Source organism: Typopeltis vanoorti, chromosome 20, assembly GCF_054136105.1.
Source record: "Typopeltis vanoorti isolate ZY-2024b chromosome 20, IOZ_Tvanoo_1.0, whole genome shotgun sequence".
Lineage (NCBI taxonomy): Eukaryota > Metazoa > Arthropoda > Arachnida > Uropygi > Thelyphonidae > Typopeltis > Typopeltis vanoorti.
The window spans coordinates 111,192,962-111,217,974 of record NC_143568.1 but is presented as its reverse complement, the minus strand read 5'-3'; the positions used below and the strand labels follow the sequence as shown (position 1 = coordinate 111,217,974).

General features: G+C 38.1%; 1 protein-coding gene across 2 annotated transcripts in view; it reads right to left on the bottom strand.

Moving 5' to 3' along the window:
* The window catches only part of fal (SAM and HD domain containing deoxynucleoside triphosphate triphosphohydrolase falten), a 188,816-nt gene extending 164,623 nt beyond the window's left edge, over nt 1–24,193 (bottom strand). For both annotated transcript variants that reach the window (XM_090410336.1, XM_090410337.1), the window contains exons 1-2: nt 24,054–24,193; nt 20,201–20,262 (exon numbers count right to left, since the gene is read on the bottom strand). In XM_090410336.1, coding sequence (XP_090266462.1) covers nt 20,201–20,262; nt 24,054–24,159 — 168 coding nt within the window. In that variant the 5' untranslated portion in view covers nt 24,160–24,193. The remainder of the gene's footprint in view (nt 1–20,200; nt 20,263–24,053) is intronic.
* Nucleotides 24,194–25,013: the final 820 nt, after the last annotated feature.

The following is a 25,013-nucleotide window of genomic DNA, read 5'->3' as shown; positions in this document are numbered from 1 at the left end:
GTTTGGACTTCTGTAACCAACTCCAAAATATAACAGAAAAAGTAAACAACAATGACATTTCATTATCTGGGTGATTTAAATTCTTGCACAGGCAATATCACAGCTCAAAATCATGTCAGAACTTTCGGAGAATTAGGAAAAAATAAAAACAGCTAAAGATTAATTGACATCTCTAGCTATAATAATCTAAGAATAATGAACATAATGTTCAAACACAAAGATGTTCTTAAATTCACATGGTCAGCAAGAAGATCGAAATCTATTATAGACTATACGGCAACAAATAATAAAATAGGTGGATTCATTTTCATGTTCCGAAATTTGAAATTGATTCAGATCATTATCTATGTATGATATCAATATGGTTCCCCCTCAAACTGGATAAAGCACTAGTATCCATTAGACAACTGAGAACTTAGGTTCCAAGTCAGCTTATTATCTAACTCCAATAAAAGAAAACAATATCAGCAAAAATAAATGAAAAATTACAGCAACTACCCTAGATGAATCTATTAATGAAGAGTGGGATCATCTCTGCAATAATGAAATTATTCCATAGAATGAAAAAACAATCAGAAAAATCATAGATGAAAAGAGTAAGACCTATAAAAATGGTTAAGCACACAAAAAATAGAGGATGAAATTGAATATAAACATAAAAGAGCAATAGCAAAAGAGAAACACATAAAAGGCAGAGTTCAGTGGAACAATTTTGTTGCTAATTTAGAAAACAATATTGATAAACTTCAAACACAAACATATAAATTTATAAGACATGAATAATAGCGTGAGAGAATTGATCAAGATCAATACCATACCTTTGGAAGATGGCTCATATACTATAAAGAATTATGGACAATTCATGACAATCCACTCTCAAAACCATTATCTGCAAATAACTCAATAGACTCCTTTACTCTTGAAGATTTAGAGTCAACACTTAAAGAATTCAAGAACCATAGAGGCTCAGGAGAAGATGATATCAGTATGGAACTTTTCAAATGCTCTGGAGACAAAACTTCAGATACAAACAACTAGAATTCTTAAATAAAATCCTAAATGGAAATTACCACCAGAAAACTGGTAAAATGCTAAATGAAGAATGGAATCATCTCTGCAATAATGAAATTATTGCAGAGAATGAAATAGCAATGGAAAGAAAAAACAGTCTTCGTAAGTGGAACCCAGAAATCAGAAAAATCATAAATGAAAAGAGTAAGACCTATAAAAATGGTTAAGCACACAAAAAATCGATCCATCTTCAATAAAGGCAATATTAATGAATGTCGAAACTATAGAGGCATTAGCCTTTTAAATGCCGAATATAAAATATACTTGTCTCTTAAAGGCTTAATTAAACAAATATTCTGAAAATATTTTTGGAGATGACAGCACATGGCGATACACAGAATCCTGAGCATTAAAAATCTGAAACACTATATGACATTAACAAGGAATTACTTCAACATCACCTATCGAAACAACAGAGACACATATCGTATAACACGACCTACAACAACTCTATATATCCCGCACCCTTCAACAACTCATACGGTTCTTTTATGAGATCACATCAGATACCCACGCAACTCAACAACCTACCAAGAAATTTAAAACACATAGATAACTACAGAACATTAAAAAACGAACTCTGGAAAATATACCAACAAAGTTAATATAAAATTAACACTAATATACACATCACAAATTACCACCATCCAATGCCTAACAGCCCATACAAAAACAGTCAGTAGAGTGTACAACAATAATGAAGATACTGATGTTTAAAAAAAATAATAATAATAAATAAGAGTGACCTCCAGGGAATCGGAGACAAATCGAGGGAGGCCACATTCTACACACACCAGCTATTATACGTATTCTTGAATTCATTCACACTGTTTGCACTCACAACATTCAATGGCAATCCATTCCAATCACGCACCACCCTCTCAGCGAAAAACCTAGCCCTCACACCCTGCTTGGCGGCCTTCATTCTCAGCTTCCAAGGATGCCCTTTCGTCCTTTCCCCCCACCCTCCATAAAATGAAAAAATTCCATCAATTGAAATCCTGTATGCCCCTTTCAGAAGTTTGTAAGTCTCAATCATATCACCCATCTTTCTCCCGTTTGCTCGTGTCTGCAGTTTACAAATTCTCAATCTGTTACTTAAATATAAAGAGCTAATAAGCTTCATTTCGGCAATGAACACATTAATTAAATTTCATTGCTTAAAATTCATTGCCGAAATGAGCTTATTAGCTGTTTATATTTAAGTAACTTAATGGTTGCCTGTTTGGATAACTCGTTTCGCAGAGTATATAAGTTCTTTTCGCTATACACTTTGGTATTAGGTCTAGCTACTCACTGGTGAGATCCAGTTTGTGAGGAGTGCCCGATCCAGCGAATCTGAAAGAGAGCTGCATGTTCCAGTCCTGCTGCCAGTAGCTTCCAGCCTCGGTGAGAAATTTTTTTTAGTTATATTCTTTGTCCTTTCTTTTTGCATGGTGCCTGCTTGTAGTCTTCCGCCTCTACGTAGTGTAGCAGGAGACTTCTGCAAACCGGAACGCTTGGCCCTCGTTTAAAGGTCTATCCACTTTTTCAGAACTTAGTTCATAGTGAGATATTTTTCTCTCTTCCAAATGACTTCATTTCTGCCGCGAGTGAAGACCCTCGGTATAGAGGCAGGTGTCAACGTACCGAAGAGGACTTTAGCGAGAGCTCTCGCCAACACAGTAGGGGCACAAAAGATATTTGGTTTTACACCTTATGGAGCAGGTAGATACCAGGTAGTGGTGAAAGATATAGAAACCAGAAATAAGTTAATGGCAGGTGTAGAATGTGAAGGGAAAATGATCTATCTCTTCGTAGTAGGAAGTTTACTGAAGACACTACGAATAGAAAGGTTCCCTGTAGAATATCTCGAGGAAGGGAGTGAGATAATAAAAAAGGTTTACTCAAAATGGGGAGACGTACGGGACATAAAAATCACCAACGATGCTGACTACCCCGACTGGAAGACTGGCGAGGTGACCTTCCTTATGGAGATGAAGGGGCCGAAGTCCCCAACTTTGTATTTCTAGGCTCTGCCAGGGTAGTAGTCAACTACCCTGGTGTAAGAAAGCAATGTTTTCGGTGCGGATCACTCGAACACCTAGGTGCAGACTGCCCCAAGAACAAATGCAGGAACTGCATGGCGGCAGGATATGCCCTAGCTCAGTGTGAAGCACCTTGCCTGAAATGTGGAAATACAACCCACAAGGTAGACGTTTGTCCCAACAGGACACAAGTAGAACGAATAGGAGGTGCTTTATCGCCAACCTCAGTAAATAAACCTGAACCCGAAAAAAAGGACGACATTCTAGTTATAGGCAAAACAGCAGAGGAGCCTAAAACAACAGAGCAGGAAGACTCTCCAGTCATTCAACCCACAGCTATCGTGACAGTAACAACAGGAAATCAAGCAGCCACCACGAAAAACTCAGAATGGAAAATAAAGAAAAAAAAGAAACGTAACGCAAGGAAAACTCGCATCGAGACGGAAGAGACCACAGAAGTAGAAGAAATGGAAGCCAGCAACAACACAGAAAAAAGACCAATCAGCCCTGAAGAAGGAGAAACGAAGAGAACAAAACCAGATAACAGATGCCCAGAAGAAGTATCTGACTCTGAGGAAGAGGAAGAAAGGGAGATCAGAATAGAAAATCAAGAAGAGACTGAAAAATCGAGAAAAGGCAATATTATCTCAGCTGAGGAATCGGAGGAAGAATCCATCCCCGCCGTGGACGCCCAAAGGGTTCTAATGCATTTAATCCCAGAAGACTCTGAGGTAATCCTCCAAAGGGCAATAGACAAAATAGGAGCACCTATACTCCTCCTCACAGGTCCTGAGACCATATGCTTAGAATGGGGAGACCTCTATATAGAAAGATTAAGTGAACTAAACCCATCACAGATAAAAGGAATCCCTGAATTAAACGAAGAAACGGAAAGGAGTCTGTATAAAGCTGTTCACCAAATAATAAATGGCCGGGAAAAAACAGTAGCTTCTCAAATCTTACAGAAAAATACAACAAAAAAAGAGTTAACAGCAAACTAAAAACTTGTCCTCCTTTCAGGACCAACTAAATACTTAATTCTATTGTACAACTTATTGGTTTCTCTAGCTCACTAAGGAGGGGGTAGACCTGAGAACCCGGGCTGCGAAGGCTTATGTCGAGGCGGTGCAGCTCCTTGTGGGCTGCATCACTCGGGCCGGGTTCTTCCCCCAACTCTCGGTTCTCTGGTTGAAAAAGTCCACCTCAATACGGATCCTGCTATAGCAGTTTTTTTTTCTTTTTTTTTTCTTTTTCAATTGTAAGGCATAGTTTAAGAATAATCTAAGTTCCAAATTTTAACAAATGTTTTTCTTTTTTTTAGGGGTTACAAGAGAACGTCTCTAGACACCTGGATTAATGTAACCTAAAGTTATCTTTTTCGTATAAAGTGAGGTATAACTTTTAAGTTTTTTTTTAGAACAGGGGTAAGGAGATTATGTTTTACAGACCTTTTAGCCACAACCTCTGGGTTACACAGCTAAACAGGTTGACTGAGGCCTCTTTTTACCTCCTACTATCCTACTCTACCTTTCTTTAACTTCCTCTACCTGCTGACCCTCAGCAATCTTTATACTCCAAAGGCCGATGATGAAAGACATGATCTCCCATTCTTACTCACTGATGAAGCCTCAAAAAAGGCTGAAACCGGTCTGGGTAGTGACCTCCCTCCATAATGTAATAACAGCATACATTTCCTAGGAAATGTGTTTTTACATTATGGAAAATACCTAAGAATAGCGATCTGAACTTCCCCACCTTTGCAACGAGTTGCCCGGTATTGTACTACGTACTAGAATCACTTGCATTGGCTAACGCTAGTCGCCGATACTTTATAGTTTACTATATTCGGCAAGAAACTCTCTGATTCCAATCTTTGAGTTCTTATTCGGTTTTAAAACTATGTGGGATTTAATATCCCCTTAATTTAAGTAATGTTCTCAATCTGTCTTTATAATCAATATTCCACAATCCTGATGTCATTTTTGATGTCACTTTCCACAAAGGAAACCAGACCTGCGCACAATTGTCCAAGTGAGGTCTTATCAAGGCCTTGTAAAGAAGCAAAATAACATCCTTATCTTTACATGTGAACGTTCGTGTCAGCATTGCAATTATCTTTTGAGGTGTGTTTGCAACTTTGCCACATGGCCCCCTGAACTTTAATTTCCTATCTATTAACACTCCAAGATCCCTAGCCTGATCAGTTTCTTCTAGCCTAATGCCACCAATATAATACGACATTGGATATCTAATCATGCCGAAGTGAAAGAGTTGATATTTACTGACATTGAACTGAGACCCAATTTCCCGTGCCCACAATTCCAGCCTATTCAAATTCCAGCAAAGACTGCATATCAGCAGCAGTCCTGATTACCCTACCTATCTTTGTGTCATCAGCAAATAACTGTATGTCACTTGTCAAATCCTTCCCAATATCATTAATGTACAGATCGAATAACAGTGGACCAAGCACTGATCTTTGTGGTACACCACTTGTTACCTTAAACCTTGCATACTCAGATCCCCCGTATACCACTTTTTGATAGCTGTCAGTCAGCTATCCTCTTATACATGCTAATATTGAATAACCCAAACCCATTTTCTCCAATTTATGCAACAGTCTTCCATGCTGTATTCTGTCAAAAGTCTTAGCAAAATCCAAAAGTATTATGGTACATCCATTCCCCTTGTCTAATTCAGTGGTAACATTGTTATAGAATGAGAACAAGTTGCTAAAACATGACCGTCCCTTAGTAAACCCATGTTGTTCATTGCAAAGTAGATATTCACTGTCAACCCATTTCTGAATGCAAGTCTTAACCAATTTTCCAAAATCTTCACCACCATTCCTGAGATACTAATTGGTCGATAGTTGGATACATCGGTCTTTGCACCACCCTTGTGCAATGGAATTACTATGCATTCCTTCCATTCCTGCGGAATCTTCCCTGTTCTGAGACTCGTATTAAACATCTTGGTCAAAGGAATGATGAATTCAGCTGAACACTCTTTTAGCACCCGTGCTGATATTCCATCAGTCCCTATTGCTGAATTCTTATTCAGTTTGTACAACAGCTCTAATACCTCGGCCTCACTCACCTGCATTTCTTCATCTTGTGAAGAAGTAACAGTGAGCTCAATGTTGCGTTCACCAGGTTGATAGCTTTTTACGAAATTGGCACTCGTTAACTGAACAACCTCTTCTGCATCTGTAACCCTCATGTCGTCTGGATTTAGAAGAGTTATTCTTTCATAATTCATTCTTTCTTTTATTTGCAGCATATCGACAGAATTCTTGTGGGTTATCTTTAGCACGCAGAGTGCTAAAATATGAAGTGGACAAGGCAACTGGAGGATGGATCCTAGTTCCTAATGATCTAAAAAAAAAAAAAATCAAAAAGAAATAGATGGTACTTTTAGTCTGTTATCGAGAGCTTTATGAAGAAATAAGAAAGAGGCCGAGTACACTCTCGATAATTTAGCAGGAAAGGCTAAATGGCCAAATAAGCATTTTCGAATATCACTTTATAAATTTCTATATTACTTTGTATTAATAATTGGATGCTAAATCTAATTTGTGAAATAACCTTTAAAACATGTTAATACTATGAACTGTAAATACTATGACTGCATGTAAGTACTATAAACACGTAAGCATTAGGGGTGAGGAGGCTAAATCCGACTTACGTAAGTCGAGGATTATCTATATTCCCGAAACAGATTCTGTTTGCATATACGTGTGGTATTTGAAATGAGATTTCGAGATGATATGTAGAGCAAGTTGTGTGCTTCTAACACTATTAATACTTCAAGAAATATCTCTCCTGCACAATTCGGTGTTCGGACGTACTCTGTTTGAAGAATCCTAAAATTCCTGTCAGGATTCTGTGGAAATAATACTACGAAATAATAATTGATTGTACGTCGAACAAAACTTGCATGTGATTTTTTTAAATTTCAAATTTCTAAACGATTTTTAAAATTCAAAGCATAACATGAATATTTCATAATTTCTGAAATTGTCTGCTGAATCTTTCGATTTCGTCCACAAAATCTTTCATTGGCAATATGGCGTAAAATAGCCAATTACAAAATAATAATAATAATAATAATAAATCTGTAATAGAATGTGTTTTAACCTGCCGGTCGCAACCATTAGTGGGTTGTGAAATCAATTTCAGCGGGTTAACCAACATTTTTAAAATAAAACATAATAGAAATTTAATTTTTTTTTTCACAAGTAGATCCCAGGGGGGACGCATTGTTTGACCCCTCTGCGGACACCCGTAGTGGGAAGGGACTTGTTTATCATTATTCAGAGTGGGTCGCTTCATTGTCGCTACAAATATTCTCATTTTGCTCAATCTGCGGGTCAATTAAGCCACTCGTTTTTCTTGCATTCGCTCATGTGGCGTCTGTTGGGGAGGGGATATTTCACTATACGGGAACGAGTTTTCGAGGATGTAAATAAAGTCAGGTTGAAAAATAATATTGATTACATTTTGTTGTTGTTGTTCATTTTCAAAGTACAAAATTGACGAGTCTTGGTTCTTATTTCGAAATGCACTTTCGGTGTTTTATTCAAAATAACTTAACTACAATAATAAATCCAAAAAGGGGAGGGGGAGTGGCTTGAGAAAAACTCAAGGTCTCTGTTGTGATCTTGATCTCTGCTAGATCTGATCTAGCAGAAGTCTTCCGAAGACAAAAAAAAAAAAAAAGTGATAACAGCTGTATTTGTTACAGTCACACGTGAATAATAATAATAATAATAATAATAATAATAATAATAATAATAATAATAATAATAATAATAATAATAAAACAATACCGTAATGTAAGGGATCCCAGATTGGAATTCTAGGTCAACTTAAAAAATATTATTTAAGATAATATTTTATTATCTTTAATAATAAAATTAAATCACACGATTTCCGAGATAATAATATATTATCTCGGAAACATCGTGTGATGCTATTCACAGATAAATAAAATAAATAGTATTTCAGTTACGAGAGTTCATAATCTTATCGTGTTGTTATAGAAAGAGAATACATAATACGCATTCTCAATCACCGAGAATGATGCGATGACGTCATGACATCCGGGTATTAACAGCGAGGTATTTTAGTAGCGCTGGGCAGAACCGGCGATTGGGTCTTTGGCGCCCGCATGCAATTTCTATCTAAGCGCCCCTGTAACGATCCAGGTGTGTGTGGTTCTTTTAAGATAATAAAAATTTAAATTATTTAAAATTTCTTAAAAAATTTTGAGAGAACAGCCACGCGTTGGTTCGCTAAATGTAACGAACCGGGGGTGTTGACTAGGCAGAATAATCGTTAAAAACCAGAATATTCAAAAAATTCTCAAAAGTTAAAGCAAATTTTGATAAAGCCACTTCACTTTAATCGTTGAATATAATGATACACGGATTATAGCCTTCTCACCGACCCGAATCGCTAACAAAATTAAAATGAATTTTAATTAAAGTTAAAATTTATTTGAATGCATTTTACAAGTTACTAAATTCTAAGTAACTTGTAAAAAAATTTTAATAATTTTTATAAGTGGAACTATCTTTTAGGAAAATAAAAGAAACTCAAGATAGATGAGAAAATAAGAAAAGAATTCAGAAATAATTAGAACATTTAATATAAGTATTCAAAAAATAACATCTTTACAGATTAACAGAAAATAAATTAATTTACATAAATATGCTTGAAATTTTTTAATTAAAATTTTAGGGTTTTTGATTTCATATTCACAAAATTAGAAATAATGGTCTTAACGTCTAATTCCGCACATATATCATTTTCAATAGCTATCAACGCCAAACTAACAAGCCTTTTTTGTGACATACTTGTTCTTAAGTAAGTTTTAATCAATTTCAACTTGGAAAAGGAACGTTCACCGCTCGCTACACTAACAGGTAAGGTTAGTAGTATTCTTAAAGCAATTGAAAAGTTAGGGAAAGATAAATTATTGGACACAATAAAATTAAGAATAGCGAAAGGGTTTTGAATATTTAAATTATCCTTCCGAAAAATATCCCGGAAAGCACATAACTCGTCATATTATTATTATTATTATTATTATTATTATTATTATTATTATTATTGTTCCGGGCAACTCCAAGGAGTCGACAGACTCATCGAGGGAGGCCCTAACATCAAGCCTAACGCCCTAACGTATAGTTCTATTGCATTTACGTCTTTATTGTCGCAGTCCTTCAAGAGAATCTCTAAATCGTCACAAATGTTTCGTAAATCTTCGTTATTAATTTGTAGTAATCTATACAAGAAATTGAAATTATCATAATATGTTTTTAGTTGTTCAAAACGTTCTGTTAACGAACACATTGCAACGTCTAGAACTGTACAAAACACATTCACTCTAAATTTATCTTCTGGCGATTGTGGCGTTTCGTCATGATGCTCGTAGTCAAATTGTCGTGTCTTCTTTCGTCGTCGGACTTCCGTACCAGTTTTAAATTTTTGTTCTCCATCCACCTCTTCACTCAGTTCTTTTGCCGTTTTAGAACTTCTTTAAAATTTGTATCTGATCGATACTCTTGTAAGAATTTTTTTAAGTTTTCGATAGATTGTAAAGCAAGTGTAATGTTCATATTTTTGTCTTGAAGCATTTTACTCACAGGGTTTATTCTGTTAAGTAAATCATGCCAAGTTATAAGAGAGCAAATAAATTTGTAGTCCTTTATTTTAGCACATAATGTAATTTGTGCTTCATGCTGAGTTTCTTTATTAAAATTTTCATTATTTAAAATGTCAAAAAGTGCATCGTAAATTTCTCCTAACTGATATCGTAGATTGCATTAATTTTACTTTCCCGTCGAGTTTCTGATGGCTGTTTCAATGTTAAATTTTTTACGAACTTGAAAATTGCCCAGCGTTTGTAAGAGAATGAAAAGAAATTGTATATTTCTTAAATAATTGCAAAAAAACGAATTGTATCTGCATTCACTTTGGCTGCATCGTTAATGATTAAATTTAGAGTATGAGAAGCACGTAAAAAGCTCGAGGATTTTTGTTCAAAAGGAAATTTTTGAGCCCATATTATTTTTCCCTTTCATATTTGCCCCATTGTCATACCCTTGACCTCGCATGTCTTCAATGGGAATGTTCCATTTTTCCAGTTGTTCCATTATTGTTGCACATAAACCACGTCCTGTGGAATCTGATATATCTGCAAAATCTAAAACGTTTTCCCTGATCTTGACAATTCCATTGTCACAGGAAACAAAGCGAATAATAATGGTCATTTGTTCTGTTTTACTTGCATCAGGTGTGCAGTCTAAATTTATGGAATAATATTTAGATTTTGGAATTGATACTAAAATTGTATCCCTGATTGCGTTACTTAAAGTTTCCAATATTTAATTTTATCTGTCTTTACTCAAACAGTGTACTCTATTGCTTCGTTGTAGGGTCCTTTCAACATTATTTTTCCATATTTTGATTTTTCCATAACGGGATCAAACTTCGCAAACAGTTCGACTAATTTTAAAAAATTGCCGTTATTCCTTTCATATGATTTATCAGATGATCCGCGAAAAGCTAAATTTCGGCTACCAAGGAATTTTATAATTTCAATCAAGCATTCTAAAACACTCGTCCAATGTTTCTTTTTCATTTGATACATGCTTTAACGCCTGGCAATCAATAGTAGTCTTGTTTTTTTTTAATTTTTATCAAGTTCCTTCCATTTTAAGAAATTTTTCATGTGAGCTAAACTAGTCTCATGTCTATGCAAAGTTGTACTTACATTTCTCCAATCGTTATAACCTTTTACAAGACTACTTGATTCGGTAGGTGCGAAAAGTTTGCAACAAAAGCAAAAAAACAGAATATAAAGTTTCGGAATAAATGAGCAATGTTCTTGGCACGAGCTCACCGTTTTCCATTTTTCTATTATAATACGTGTCGCCAAATTTACGACCATATGTATCTCTGGAATATATGATATTTTTCTTTTGAACAGGCCAATTAAAACAACTCGTAATTTTTCATCAATATTTCCCCATTCACCTGGATCTTCTAAATTTACAGAGACTAACAATGTGTTAGTTTCCTGGTTAACTACAACTAAATCTTCTCCTAACTGTTTTTCACTTAAATCCTGCGTCTTGTTATCTTGTTCAGTTGTAATAGTACTTTCATGAAAACTGGATGATGTGCACGGTTCTTCAACTCTAATTTCTGACGTATCGAGTTGGTTACAATCTGCATCAGAATATTTTAACAAATTTATTAAGAGCCCCAGTTTGTTTCTTAATATCTGCTTCTTTCGCAGCGGATAACTTTTTTTTTTTTTAAATTTTTGATTCCATTTCTGTTTTATACCCACAAGAAATTATTACACAACACGACACAGAGACGAAATAATAGTCCGCACTGCGCTACTGTCAGTAGCCTACTGAGATGCGTACCCTATGACTGGTTAACTAGCAACAAATGTTTTGTACGAAAATTCGTTTCTGCGCATGAAAACCGTTCATCGTTTCACTTTAGATAGATTGCCGTACACACAACATGCTGCAGGCAAGCATTTAGCCTGCTCTCGCTGCAAAATTGTAAACAGCCGGCTGATCAAAGAGGCGGCAATATAGAATTCAATTTTTCTTTTATTTTTATTCGGTATATCCGGCCTTATTTATTTTAATATTGATCATTCTAAGAATTTTTTGTTTTTATGATAAAAATTTTGTTTCCTAAAAATTAATTTATTAACCGTGCCCCAGTGGCAGCTCCCCCTTCGTGGCGGCGCCTGCATGCACCGCATGCCCGCTTCCGTCGGCCCTGGCGGTGGGTCTACGTTTATTTAATTATTATATAAGGTGCCTCCATGGAGTCAAAAGACTCATCGCGGGAGACCCAACATCGACATACTAACCATTATTCACACAATACCTGTCATACTTCTTAAATTCATTCACAGACGAAGCATTCACAACCACCTCTGGAAAAGCATTCCACCCCTTCAGAACCCTCCATGTGAAAAATCTAGTCCTAACACTCTTGTTAACCACACTCTTACACAATCTCCAGGGATGGCCCCTCGTTCTCTCCCTTCCTGCACTGCTCTTAGAAATGTCATCAGTATCAATCCTATAAAACCCTTTTAATAACTTATATGCCTCTATCATATCTCCTTTCCTACGTCTATCAACTAGTTTTTGAAGCCCACACATCTTCAATCTATCCTCGTAGGAAACATTCCACAGACCTCCAACAATCTTTGTAACTCGCCTCTGAATCCTCTCCACCATTTCTTCATCGCCAAGAAATTCAGGTAACCAGATCTGTGTGCAATAGTTCAAATGCGGGCTTATTAATGGCTTATAAAGTGGGACAATCACTTCCTTATCCCTGTTTGTCAGTGTGTTCTTCAATATCCATGTAATTTGATGTGAAGTTTTGGCAACCTTTGCAATATGCCCTTTAAACTTAAGTTCTCTTTCCACAATAACTCCCAAGTCCCTAACCTCATCAACCTCCTGCAGTTCAGTTCCATCAATATAGTAAACAGCATGTGATCTCATCCTTCGGAAGTGCATCACCTTACACTTGACCACATTAAACTGGCAGCCATTTAGTTTATCCCAAACCATCAGCCTGTGTATGTCATCCTGCAAGATATCCACATCATCTGAATTGACTATCGCTCTTCCCAGTTTTGCGTCATCAGCAAAAAAAGTGGATATCTCCTTTCAAAATATTCCCAATATCATTGATGTACAATTAAATAATAGAGGACCAAGCATTGAGCCCTGAGGAACGACACTAGTTTCCTGCCTTCTACTTGACTCCTCTCCCCAATAAACCACTCTTTGGTATCTATCCACCAGCCATCCTCTAATCCAAATCACCAGCTTCAGATCCATACCCATTTGCTCCAATTTATGCAACAGAGTTCCGTGTGGCATTTTGTCAAATGCCTTGGCAAAATCCAGCAGTATCACTGAGCAGGGATTTCCTTTATCCAATTCTACTGTTACTTTATTATAGAAAGTAAGAAAGTTACTGAGGCAAGACCTACCCTTCACAAAACCATGTTGCCCCTTATAAAGTATCATATTGCTGTCCACCCAGTCCTGAATTCTAATTTTAACCAATTTCTCCAAAATCTTAACCACCACTTCAGATATATTGATTGGTTTATAATTTGCAACCTCTGTCTTGGAGCCTCCCTTGTGCAGTGGAATTATTTTCCCCTCTTTCCACTCTACTGGCACTTTACCAGAACTGAGGCTTAAATTAAACATCCTGGTTAGAGGAGTTGCTAATTCTCTTGCACATTCTCGTAACACATGGGCCGATATGCCATCTAGCCCATTGGCAATGTTAACTTTAAGGTTCTGTAATATATTAAGCACCTCTATTTCGTGTATCTCTAGACCCTCATCAGTCAATGGCACATTTGACACTGCACTATCACTACGAAGATGGTACACTTTTGCGAAATGATCACTAAGCAACTCAACTATTTGATTTGCTTCAGTAATTTCCCTACCATCAACAGTTTTTAAATTAATCTTCCTGTGGTTATTCTTCCTTTTACTTGCCACATAGCGAAAGAACTCCTTAGGATTTCTTTTGGATTCATCAGCTAGCTTCCTCTCGTAATTAGCTTTGGCCTTTCTTACCATGCATGTTACTCTTCTTGCCTGTATCTTGTACTTGTTAAAATAATTCCACTTTTTCTTTATACTAATTCCACAACTTTCTCTTTATCTGCAACTCTCGCTTAATACTATTATTCATTCATCTTTCTCCTCCTGACTCTAGGAAACAGTCTGATACAGCTTTCTTTAGATATTCCTTGACAATCTCCCACTCACCATCAACATCTCTCCCCTTCACATTCTCATGCCATAGCACTTTTGAAAGCTGACTTCTCAGTATGTCCTAATCACCAGCCTTGTAATTCCACATATAACCCTTCTTAACAGAATATTCAGCACATAATACAATCTCCCAAGCCACATGATCGCTTTCCCCAAGTGGAGACTTATTAATACGTTCTCCGATGTTATGACCAGACCTAACACTCAAATCTCTTGTCCCTTCCATTACATGCTGTCTCAGGTAGTTATCTCTTAACAATTGTATAAACTCCAATTCCTTTGTTCCTTGAGACTACCCCTTCTCCCAATCTATGTCCCCATAGTTAAAATCGCCCATAATAATTACTCGACCTTCACTCATCTTACTAATTTGCCAATGCATACATCTACATTCTCCCTTATACTCCCTGAATTATGGCAGCAACCGATTACATATTTGCCCTGTTGATCTCTATCTCGCATCAAACAGCCTCGAATGACCTGCCCTCTACATATCTGTCACCTTCAGGCACTTTTACCTTTTTTGGCTTTAACGCTTCGTCTATCTTTAGTAAAACCCTCCCCCATTCTGTCAATCTCTCCTGCCTGAAAATACTGTACCCCTTACATTCCATCCCTATAAATATATCATTCTTAGTCAACCAAGTCTCACTAATTCCTATAAATTTTGGCCAAGCATAACTAAGTAATGACAAAAATCCATCACCCTTATTCCTTTCCTTATCCACACTTATTTGTGACACAATATGGAACCGAACTTCTCACTAACTTAATTAGGTAGTTTCCAAAGTTGTGATGAAGTTAGTACACTTCTGCTAAATTTTCTTCTTTTGCCAATCGAAACTTTTCTATGAAATGTGGTTAGGCTTACTTACCGGCCGCGCTAAGCTGCAGCCAATAAGGAAATTGCTGTTTCGTCCCTTCTGTAACAGAAATAAAATGGACAGATTTGTAACCTATAACATTCACAATAATTTCAGGTAAAGTTTACTTTAACGGGTGGTAGCCAAACCTGATAGTATTTATTATTAATCTTTTGATATACTTTTAAATTTAATTTAATGTCATTACATTTACATTTTAAGTTTTTAAAAAATATAAAGGCCTCCGTATTGCATTGGGAAGAATGACGGGCCAATGCGCACGTCCGTCGAAAAAGACCTAAGTTCGATTCTCGTCTTGACGGGAAGATTTGTGATTTTCCAATTTACAGTGAGTTAGCCGATCTCACATATATATATATATATATATATATATATATATATATGGGAATTTTCTACTAGGGAAGTGAGGACACTCAAGAGGTGGTGCAATACCAAGTAATTTGAGACAAAGGTGGATGGAGCTCCAAACTCTTCGCCACCTTCCAACACTGCCACTATTATATATTCTTAATGGAGATCTCTGTAGACTCATCGATGCAAGCCATCGACATCACCCACACCAGCTGTCATACTCCTTAAACTCACTCACACTCGATGCACTCACTACTTCAACGGGCAAACTGCTCCACTCCCTCACGCATGGTTCTGTGAGATAGTTCTCACCCTTTTCCTAACTGCACATAAATTTAACTTTCATGGATCCCTCTTTCTCTCCCCACCTTCCATATAATGAAAATTTTCATCAGATGATGAACACTTTATACACTTCTATCCTATCAATCCCTGTTCACTAGTGCCTGCACTCGCAACTATTCTCTTAATCTGCATTCCATAATATCCATATCATCGTTGTAAGTGTCTTCTTTCATCTTTTCCACAGCTTCTTTATCCCTTCAGAGCCCAGGAGACCGACACACCAGACCAGGTGCAGCCACATCAAGTTCTTGAAAAGCGACGAAATCACTTTCTTATACACGCATGTCGGTGTTTGTTTCAACATGTGGTCTTGTGTAAGTGGCGGCTGCATCCATAGCGCTAGGTTTTCCAAAGAAAGCTGCTTTCAGTTCAAATCTAGTTGCCGACTAGAGGAACTTTCTAGACCGGTTTCTGAATTAGTCGACCTCTACAACGGTTTTTCTCTCGGAAATAAGCGTTGTTCATCCCGTAAACTGAAGAAAATCGACCTCAGAACTCACACTGTTTCGGATATTGTGTTAAGGTCAGGGAACACGAGATGTCGGTAATTTTCAACCGTCTCTTCGCCTGATGCCTTTTATAATTAGTGGTAGTCTTGGGCCGGCTACCTCTGATTGGCTATCGGTGGAGACTTAACCTCTCCTCAGTCTTCAAAAGTTAGACAGGACTAAACGAACTTGCCTTCTTCCTTAGGACCTTCTTCCTACAAAAGACGTCATCGAGTATTTTATTGTTGCGTTGACCCCGCCACGGAGTCCAAAAGCAGTTTGCAGCAGAGTAGTTTTCAATTTTTTTCTGACTGCGATCCACAATAAAAAGTATATTACACATCGATACTCTGCGCGCACACACACACACACTACACTACGATCTTCAGCCAAAAGACCGAGAAGCGAGATCCCGAGAATAGTGAGGTGATATAATACGAAGGCAATTCGAAGTAAGGGTGGAGCAAGCTCCAGACACTTTGCCAAATAATATTTTAATGTCTCGAATCCAGACGATATTAAATCAGACATTAAATGTAATGTCTGATACGAAAAGCTGATAAGAACATCAGTCTTTGTCAGCTTAAAATGTGATACTCGACCAAGATATTGAAATGTTTTGGGAAGGCAGCGCAGCGTTTGGAACTTGCTCAAGGCGTAGTATACACACAGTACATGTGTGTGTGTGTGTGTGTGTGTGTGTGCGCGCGCGCGTGTGTGCAGGGTCGCAATGTGAAATGCACTTTTTATTGTGGGTCGGGTCAGAACGTGAAACAATAGAGGATGGATGATGTTGCGTGGAGCGTTGTGCCCTTTGCAAAAGGGTTCTTGGGTTCCGTGGAGGAACCCAAGAACCCTTTGTTATAGAGCAGGGGCGAATGCTGGTCTTGAAATTCACGCTTGCTCTTGTTATCATTCTAGGAGTGAGAGGTGTGATTGAAGTCTGATTAGCGGAATAATGAATTACTGACCATTGAAAACTATATATTTAGAAATGTATGTACATTTAATCACACAAATACAATATTTATTTTACAAATGATATTCTATCTTTTTCAATTTAGCTGACCTACTTGAATACAAATTCTACCCTACGGTAGAATTCTTTATGAACTGGTCAATAACATCGTCATAACTTAATTTTCCCAAGCAACACGCACACTTGTAAAGGCTGGCTGAAGCTCACTGGCTAGAGCTACGTTGACTGCGTATGGCCTGTGTTTAAGACCACGTGAAGGGAGCGGAAATGGCTATGCGCGCACATGAAATCACAGTGCTGCTGGGAGGACCTGGATGCTCCTACAACTGAGCAAGCCAAGGTAGCTTTGACTAGACGAGCAAGCATCGGCCTTCGATCTACAATGCAAAGCTCAATTATTGCCGCACAAGCTTAAGACGTCTTCTGTCTACAAAATTAAAAGTCTAAATGGAATGCTTCTAAATGCATGCATTTATTAACAAATAAATATTGATTCTTTCTCAGTTAATGAGCTTGCGTAGCAAGCATGGAGAATTCACAATAGAGGGTGTCAAAAATAAATAAATAAAAAAGTTATATTAATAACTTTTTTATTTATAAATTTTTTGTTCTAATGAAATACAGAATCTGCAGATTTTTTTTATTAGTTATGACTCATTTCCTTTTAAACCTCTCCTGACTTATTTGCCACCTTGTATATAAAATATCGGCAACGTTGCCTAAGGTGAGATAAAATATATAATAAGACAAAGATAAGATAAACTTATACTCGATGCTAGCACATTGCTTTCTGTACTGCGTTCTGCCTGTTTGTAGCCAATTTAAATTTAAAAAATAAATAAAAAGCTTTCTAGTTACAAATTTCACTCATGTGAAATTTGTAACTTGTGAGATAAAATAGTACAGAAGTTCTGGGCCGAGAGTAAATTTTTATCGACCAGCAGATGGAGGGATCTTCCACAAGAGTGCAGTTTGTCCACACGCGAATTTTGAGACGTTGACTTCTTTTTCAACTCACCTGAAGGCATCTGCGTGACACGAACTGTTTCTTTTATTATTTTTTTTATTATATCCCCCCCCCCCAGCTGTTTCCGTAGTAAGTCGATCTCCGACACAGGGAAGTGGAGTTTCTAAGGTTAATGTTAAAACGTCATTTTATTCCCGAACTAAAATTCTAAATTTTATTAGAAATTCTGGGAAATTCTAAATTTCCCAAAATTCTAACAGTTTTGTGTCTTAATGTTTTTGGAGACAGCAAAGTACTGCGCGCTTCGTAAAGTCTTTCTAACAGAAGAGATCGGGAGACTGTTCATGCAAATGAATTCGCTCTACGAAACACAAACAAACTAATTTTTTTTTCTGTTGTGTTTTCTGACAGGATTCCTCGGAGGCGACGACCGCTTCATCACCTCGTCCAAATCAAAACCTAGCGTAGCAACAGGGATGTCGCTATCGAAAGTGATTTGACCGATTCCGTGGAATCTGAGATCTGTTGTGCATTGAGAGTCCGCACCGTTAGTGGCCGGAAAAAGGCTGATTTCGACAAATTCATCCAAAGATTCTCCGCCACCTTCCAAAGACCATCATTACCCCTTGGCCGATCCAGTCGGGATTGGGCAGAAGTTACCCTAGAAATCCAATTAGATTAATTAAGAGACCAAAAATCAAAAAACGCGGTTCTGTTTATCCTCGGTTTCTTCTGAAAGCTGTAGTAACAATGGAAAAATTACACCAAACAAGCCGTGGAACTCTGATTCATCAGCTACTCGTGAATGATTGCCTCAAACCATCTCGGGTCTGGACGCAGTGTTGTCAAACCCCCTTCACCAATGCAATTCGTTTTTTTTTTTTTTTTTTTTTTTTAACGGGTGCATGTTTTCTTTTCTGTAATCGCATTGCCAATGAAGACTCCTGTGGCTCGTGAGCAGCAGGCTGCACCAACTGTCTTCATCGCTCATTTTATTAATGCTTCTGATCCCTCGTTTATATGTCGAAATACAGGACCTGTCCCGATGAACGTGCCCACTGCCAGCTCAAACAATGTCGGAGGGATTTTACCCCTGAAACTCGAGTTTCTTCATCCGACGAAACAAGCAAACTGACCTCAAGAACACGCGCCATTTACAGACACGGTGCACTGGCCTTACAGCCTTGGTTGCTTAGCCTTTTGAGGTGTAGTATGACATTATAACATTTCGCATACAAGCAGACCGTTGCGACAGTTCGGATTAATGTCGTCCTCCATTTATCGTTATTCATCGGAACTACTCCATTATTCCAGCATGCAATAACCCTCTACGAATTGTCCTTTTCAAAATGGCATTCGTTTTGCCCATCGTATCTTTCTGAGTGGATTTTATTGGACGGTGGTAACTGAAAGGAGTTCTCTCAGCCTTCGTTACGACACAGCAATGAACTCTGCTTCGGATGGAAGTATTTAATCAACCTGCACGCTGAAGATCATTATTAATATCTATTTGGTATGGTGGAAGCATATTTTAAAACATCCTCCAGCATCATAAGTACGCTGAGAAGCACTGGATCTGTTTCATTTTGAATGTAGTGAATCCGACTCGGTTCATTTTTTTTTTTTTGAGTACTTTCATTCATTTTTAAGGGGGGGTGACAATCTGCTAAAGTCGCCTAACTGGTGGAGATTCAGCGAAAGAATTTGAGTACCAAAAAGGGACACTTCCTCTGATATTCAGCTCGTGATAGCGGCCGAAAATCACTTGCATCCGCGAAAATTTAGACCTACGGCGTATATAACTTCGCTAAGAAGATAAGGGGTAAATTCTTACGAATGCGCACCTTAAAATAAAATATTTGCGAGTTTCACTTCTATATCCACCAGCGAGAAGAGATTCAGATGGCTGCATGGGTACGTTGTAAAAGGGTTCGCAGTGGTGGGTTGAAATGTGGTTGCGTTTATAGGATGAAGGAAATTCCAGTTAATACTCTTCGAAAGCAACAGAGTCAACATACGCTTATCGGAAGACCTTTTATCTCACAGCCAATGTACTTCAAGGCGCTTTCTCTCCCCCCCCCTCGACCCACCCGAAAGTCTTTTGTAATAATCTCGCTGAGAATTTGCAAGGGAGGAAGAGCTCTTTGATCGCAGATGGAAATCTATTTGTGAAAGAGAACTCAACAAAATCTCACAGCAATCAATCGAACTATGCAGCACTTACCCCTGGTCTCTGGGGGAGAGGATCGCTGAGTGGGCCATTCGCTGTCGGACTGCGTTCACCATCTTAAAGAGAAAAAGAAAAAAAAATGGATAAATAAGTTAAAAGGCATATAGAACTCTTAAGAAAAGCTGTACAGGCTATGTTTCTGTTTAATTAATTTTTTTCACTCGGGGTTATTTTTTGTTGTTGTCGTAAATATAAACTTATTCCGCGACACACAAACACCTCATAACACAAAACATATCGTGCTGATTGTGTGTGTGTGATGAAATAAAACCGATGTAAACCAACCCCCCATCTGTGATTGTTCCATCCCTCGGTGAGGTCTTTCGTGCGATAAACGGACGATATTCCGTGCGAATCTGACTTCTTCCAAAAATGCGAGGTCGCTTCATCGATTACTATCGAAATACAATTGTTTGAAGGCATAAAAGCACCCGACATTATTTTCTACGACGGATGGGCGGACAGTACCTACAAACAGGTATTTATAGGACAGTAGCTACAAATTTTTAATTTTTATTCGGAAAACCCGTTCGCAAACCAGTTTGTGCAAAATCCTTGCAGAAACCCTTAGCGAACAAACCTTGATACGAGCGAATATCGCCGAAGCAATCCCATTAGCCTCACTCCCAAACCGCATCCCAGATCGGATCGAGATGTTGTGCTACTTCTCTTCCTTATCTCAAACTCAGCCAGCCTTGGGTGGTAGAGTCGGCGTCGTTTGTCAGCCCGGATTTTTTTTTTTTTTTCCCTAAGCACAGCTTGTCTCATTTTTATCTCCTGATGCAAAACAATTTCAAAGCCATAAATGGGGATTTTTTATTTTATTTTTTCTATCAACCCAAGAAAAGTCATTCGCCAAACCTACAGTACATTATTGTACCCTGAGTGGGCTAAACATATTTTTTCCTTATTTTAATCCATTTCATACATTCCTTGTAAAAGAAACAAAAACATTAATATGGAACGACAAGCAGTCTCACACCGGACAGTGAAACTCATCTCCCACCCAAAGACAGTCACGAAGATCATGACAGGATTCAAACCTGAACCAGACCGCCAATTTCGATGCCCTGGTTTTCCCCAGTGTGATTTGTCCCTCAGATCCACGAGCGCATTTACAAGCGGCCACAATAATGTTTTCTGCTCGCCACGTTCATGTTATACCTTGAAAGTGAATTCGCTCTTTCTCCGTCACTCCATTGGAGCCACCATTTTTGGGTATCCCATACCCACGTGCAGTATTCTTCTTCACTCCAACGATCGCTGCCTGACAAGAGTATTTCGTCAAAATGCATCATTTTCGGAACTTGACAATTCGAATCGATAGGGTTAGACCCTGATATATGATTTCAGCCGTAAATCGATGTCTACGAGTGGCCTTTTGGTATTTCTGCCTGTTCTGGTGATGTTCGCATAATTGAAAAACTGCCAACAAGAGCATAAAATTGTTTTACCATAATCTGATTTGAGTTTTCGTGTTTTCACTTGAATTCGCTGCACAAGAACGCAAATTAGCGGTCATTAATTCGATGTGTTTTCGGAACAAAAGATGTTGTGATTTTGAAACAGATTACTAATGATAATATTTCTAGTAGCAAGGCTTATACGTTGGTCAAACATAACTGGTAATTAGTTTACGGAATTAACAACCCATATAAAGTATATTAATTAAAGGTAACTTTAATGAATAACTTCTATATTTCGGCAATGTCACATTGCCATCTTCAGGAACATAAAGATATGGTATGTGCACGCAGGCACTAACAAAAGTAAATGAGGAAGAAAGCAAGAAACTAATATTGTTCCTAAAGTCCTAATGGTGCCCTCTGGCGAGCTAATTTGATTGTCTTGACCATTGGGCTGAAGTTCTCATAATGTAAGTCTCCCAAATTTGGGGTATTTTCATGCACCCAAATTTGTTGAGGTTTGGAACGTTTTTTAGAGCTGATGATGATTCCTTGAATAATCTTTCGTAGTTAAACTTGCTGCGGTGTATTATTTTTGTTTTCTTCCAACGAATTCTATGGTGGGTATCTAAGGCCTTCTTCCTCATTTGCTTTTGTTAGTGCCTGCGTGCACATACATATTTTTATTTTCCTGAAGATGGCAACGTGAGGTTGCCGAAATATTGAAGTTATTCATTAAAGTTTGCTTTAATTAATATCCTTTATATGCGTTGTTAAGACCAGTTATAATGATAATAGTATCATTAGTAATCAAGGCTCAATAAACTTAAGCATTGAAGTTCAACTTTTAATTATTCTTTGTAGTGGGATAATTGGAATAAAGTGCGTGCGTATGGACAAGCGAAACGAGTCTAATAGATGCATACATATTTTGCGAAGCTTACCTTATTACAGCGCGTTACGATGTAATAATAATAATAATAATAATAATAATAATAATAATAATGTATTAGTTTTCCATCCTGTCTTAGGGTGCAAGATTGGTTTTCTTAATTGGCAGAGCGATTCAAAGAAATCTGAGTGAACATTTAGTTTTCTAAATTCATTCTGATGACGAACTGCCAAATACCGTAGGATCCATTTGATGGAACATTTGCTGATGGAACTTTACAACGACGCGCCTTCTTTTATTTTTTTCTGTGGGGAGAGAGACACTCCGACGCTCTGTGACAGACGCAAGGGGCAATGTCATCAATAAGAACTCTTTGGTCGTTCTTTTTTTAATCTCGTATTCCGAATGACGGAGGATGCGATCCTTGACCTTGACGCTTCACTGACCTCCACTCGCGATTGTGCTGTTGGGTATCAAGTTAGGCTGTGGGCCAAATAATCTCGAAACCGAATCGTCTGCAGGGTAAATTGACAATTTCAGAAATCAGTCAGTAAAGAAGGTTGTCGAGAAATCAAAGATGGAAAACCCGAGTTATTCTCGTGAACAAACGGTGTCTGAAACGGAAAGCAACCAATCATGACCTCACTGCTTCGTTTGTCTTTATTAAAACAAACAGATGAATGTCGCAAAAACCACACAAATATTCTCGGATCCCACGAAAAACAAACGAAAACTTCTTAAACGTGTGAACTGAAATTAGCGATCAGTTTAGTCAACGCCCGTCTGAGCTCTCCAACGGGCACGCTGTGGGTTTTAATCCCGCAGTAGATTGTGAATGCTATTATGAAGATTGGAGGCCCGATTCAGTTTCCATATTGGGCCTCTAAGGCAGAGAAACTCGATTATCTAAGCCCATGATGACAGACTTTCTTGGATGAGGTTGTCAAAACAATGACAGTGTCCAGGACAGGACTGGGAAGAGATGAATCCTGGTTCTGGTTATTTCCTGTGGGTGGGTTGTCAATTAAGGTCATAACAACAACACGAAAATGGATCCATTCTAGTTCTTAGCGTCTCTTAGAGATAATCAGATTTTGTGACGCAGCATTATCATAAGGAAGGCCAAATCTTCCTCCAAAGGCAGTAAAAGTATTCACTTTGAATTTCGCATTGGCTAGGATGATGCGCAAATGAGCCTTCGTGTGTAAAAAGCCATTGCGAACAGAAAATGTTAACATTTTACGAGGTTTAAAAAAAAAAACAACTATCACCTCTCTATAAGAGACAGGGTTAATTTTCAGTCGAAGCCCCTTATTAGAGGTGGTAGGTGGGAGGGACATGCGTATATAAATACTCCAGTGGGGCATTGACAATATAAAATTGAAACATTTCATTACTTAACGCGTGAAACTCATCGAATTAACCCACGACAAGAAAGATGCGACTTAGTAAAGTACACTGTGGGCTACTTTTTACATTCACAATAAGATAATTCAATTCACAGTCGCCACCGGACGGCTTTAATACGTCACATTCACTTAATACGTACCCTTATTCGTATGAACCAGTTTTCGAAGGTCCGTCTGTCTGTCGCCGGCATCATCAGGTCCGGATCTTATTGGAAGGCCGCGTACGGGATCTAACGCTTCGCTCATTACGAAATGACTCGATCAGACCTGATTAAAGATGAACACAGTTCGCTTATCTTTCTCGTTGACTCGCTATAAAACGATCTGCTTTATAATAATCAAACCCTAGCGGCCTAAAATGTAAGGACGGCGTTGCGAAACAGGCTCGTATAAAAACGATATCAGCGGCGAGCGAATCCCAGTAACAGCTTCGGACAAGGTTACACGTGCGGGAGAAACGTCTGCTCAGCGCACTGCAGAAGCGATTTTTAGCCCCGCAAACAAGTTTGGAGATCGAAACGCATTTTCGGTTATTAGCAAACCTTTTTTAACTTAAAAAGTAAGAAAGTCCCTGCTCGTGAGTATTTTGGGGGGTAGCGACGGAGCGGAAGGTTTAGGAAGAAATCTTTGGAGCTACGAGTGGTGGTGGTGCGCTCGCATTTCTGTTTCACAATTGGTAGAGTGGTCAGGTTGTCCAATTCATCTCGACCAGAAGATGGAGAAAATCATTTTTAGCCAAATAGTAGTTGGTCGATGTTTTCCTGTCTGAATTACCCACTTCGAGTCGCATTCGGTGCTCCTACCAAGAAGGAAAAGCGGTCGGATGGTCCCTCATTCTGCTTTTGGAATACTAACTAACCCAAATGAGGATGAAGCGTTGTCCCCTGCTCCAAACAAAGACTGAATATCTCACATTCACTACTAGAGGCAACTGAATGAAGGGGGTGAAGTAAATGATGGGTTTGGTGGTCCAAAGTGGTCCCCTTCGTAAAGCGACGTGTAAGCTTCCAAACATTTTGAATTCCTCACTTTTTGAATTTCACGCAAACGACTAAATAATGCCATCGGTCAATTCATGGGAGTCCACAGAAAATTTTCCA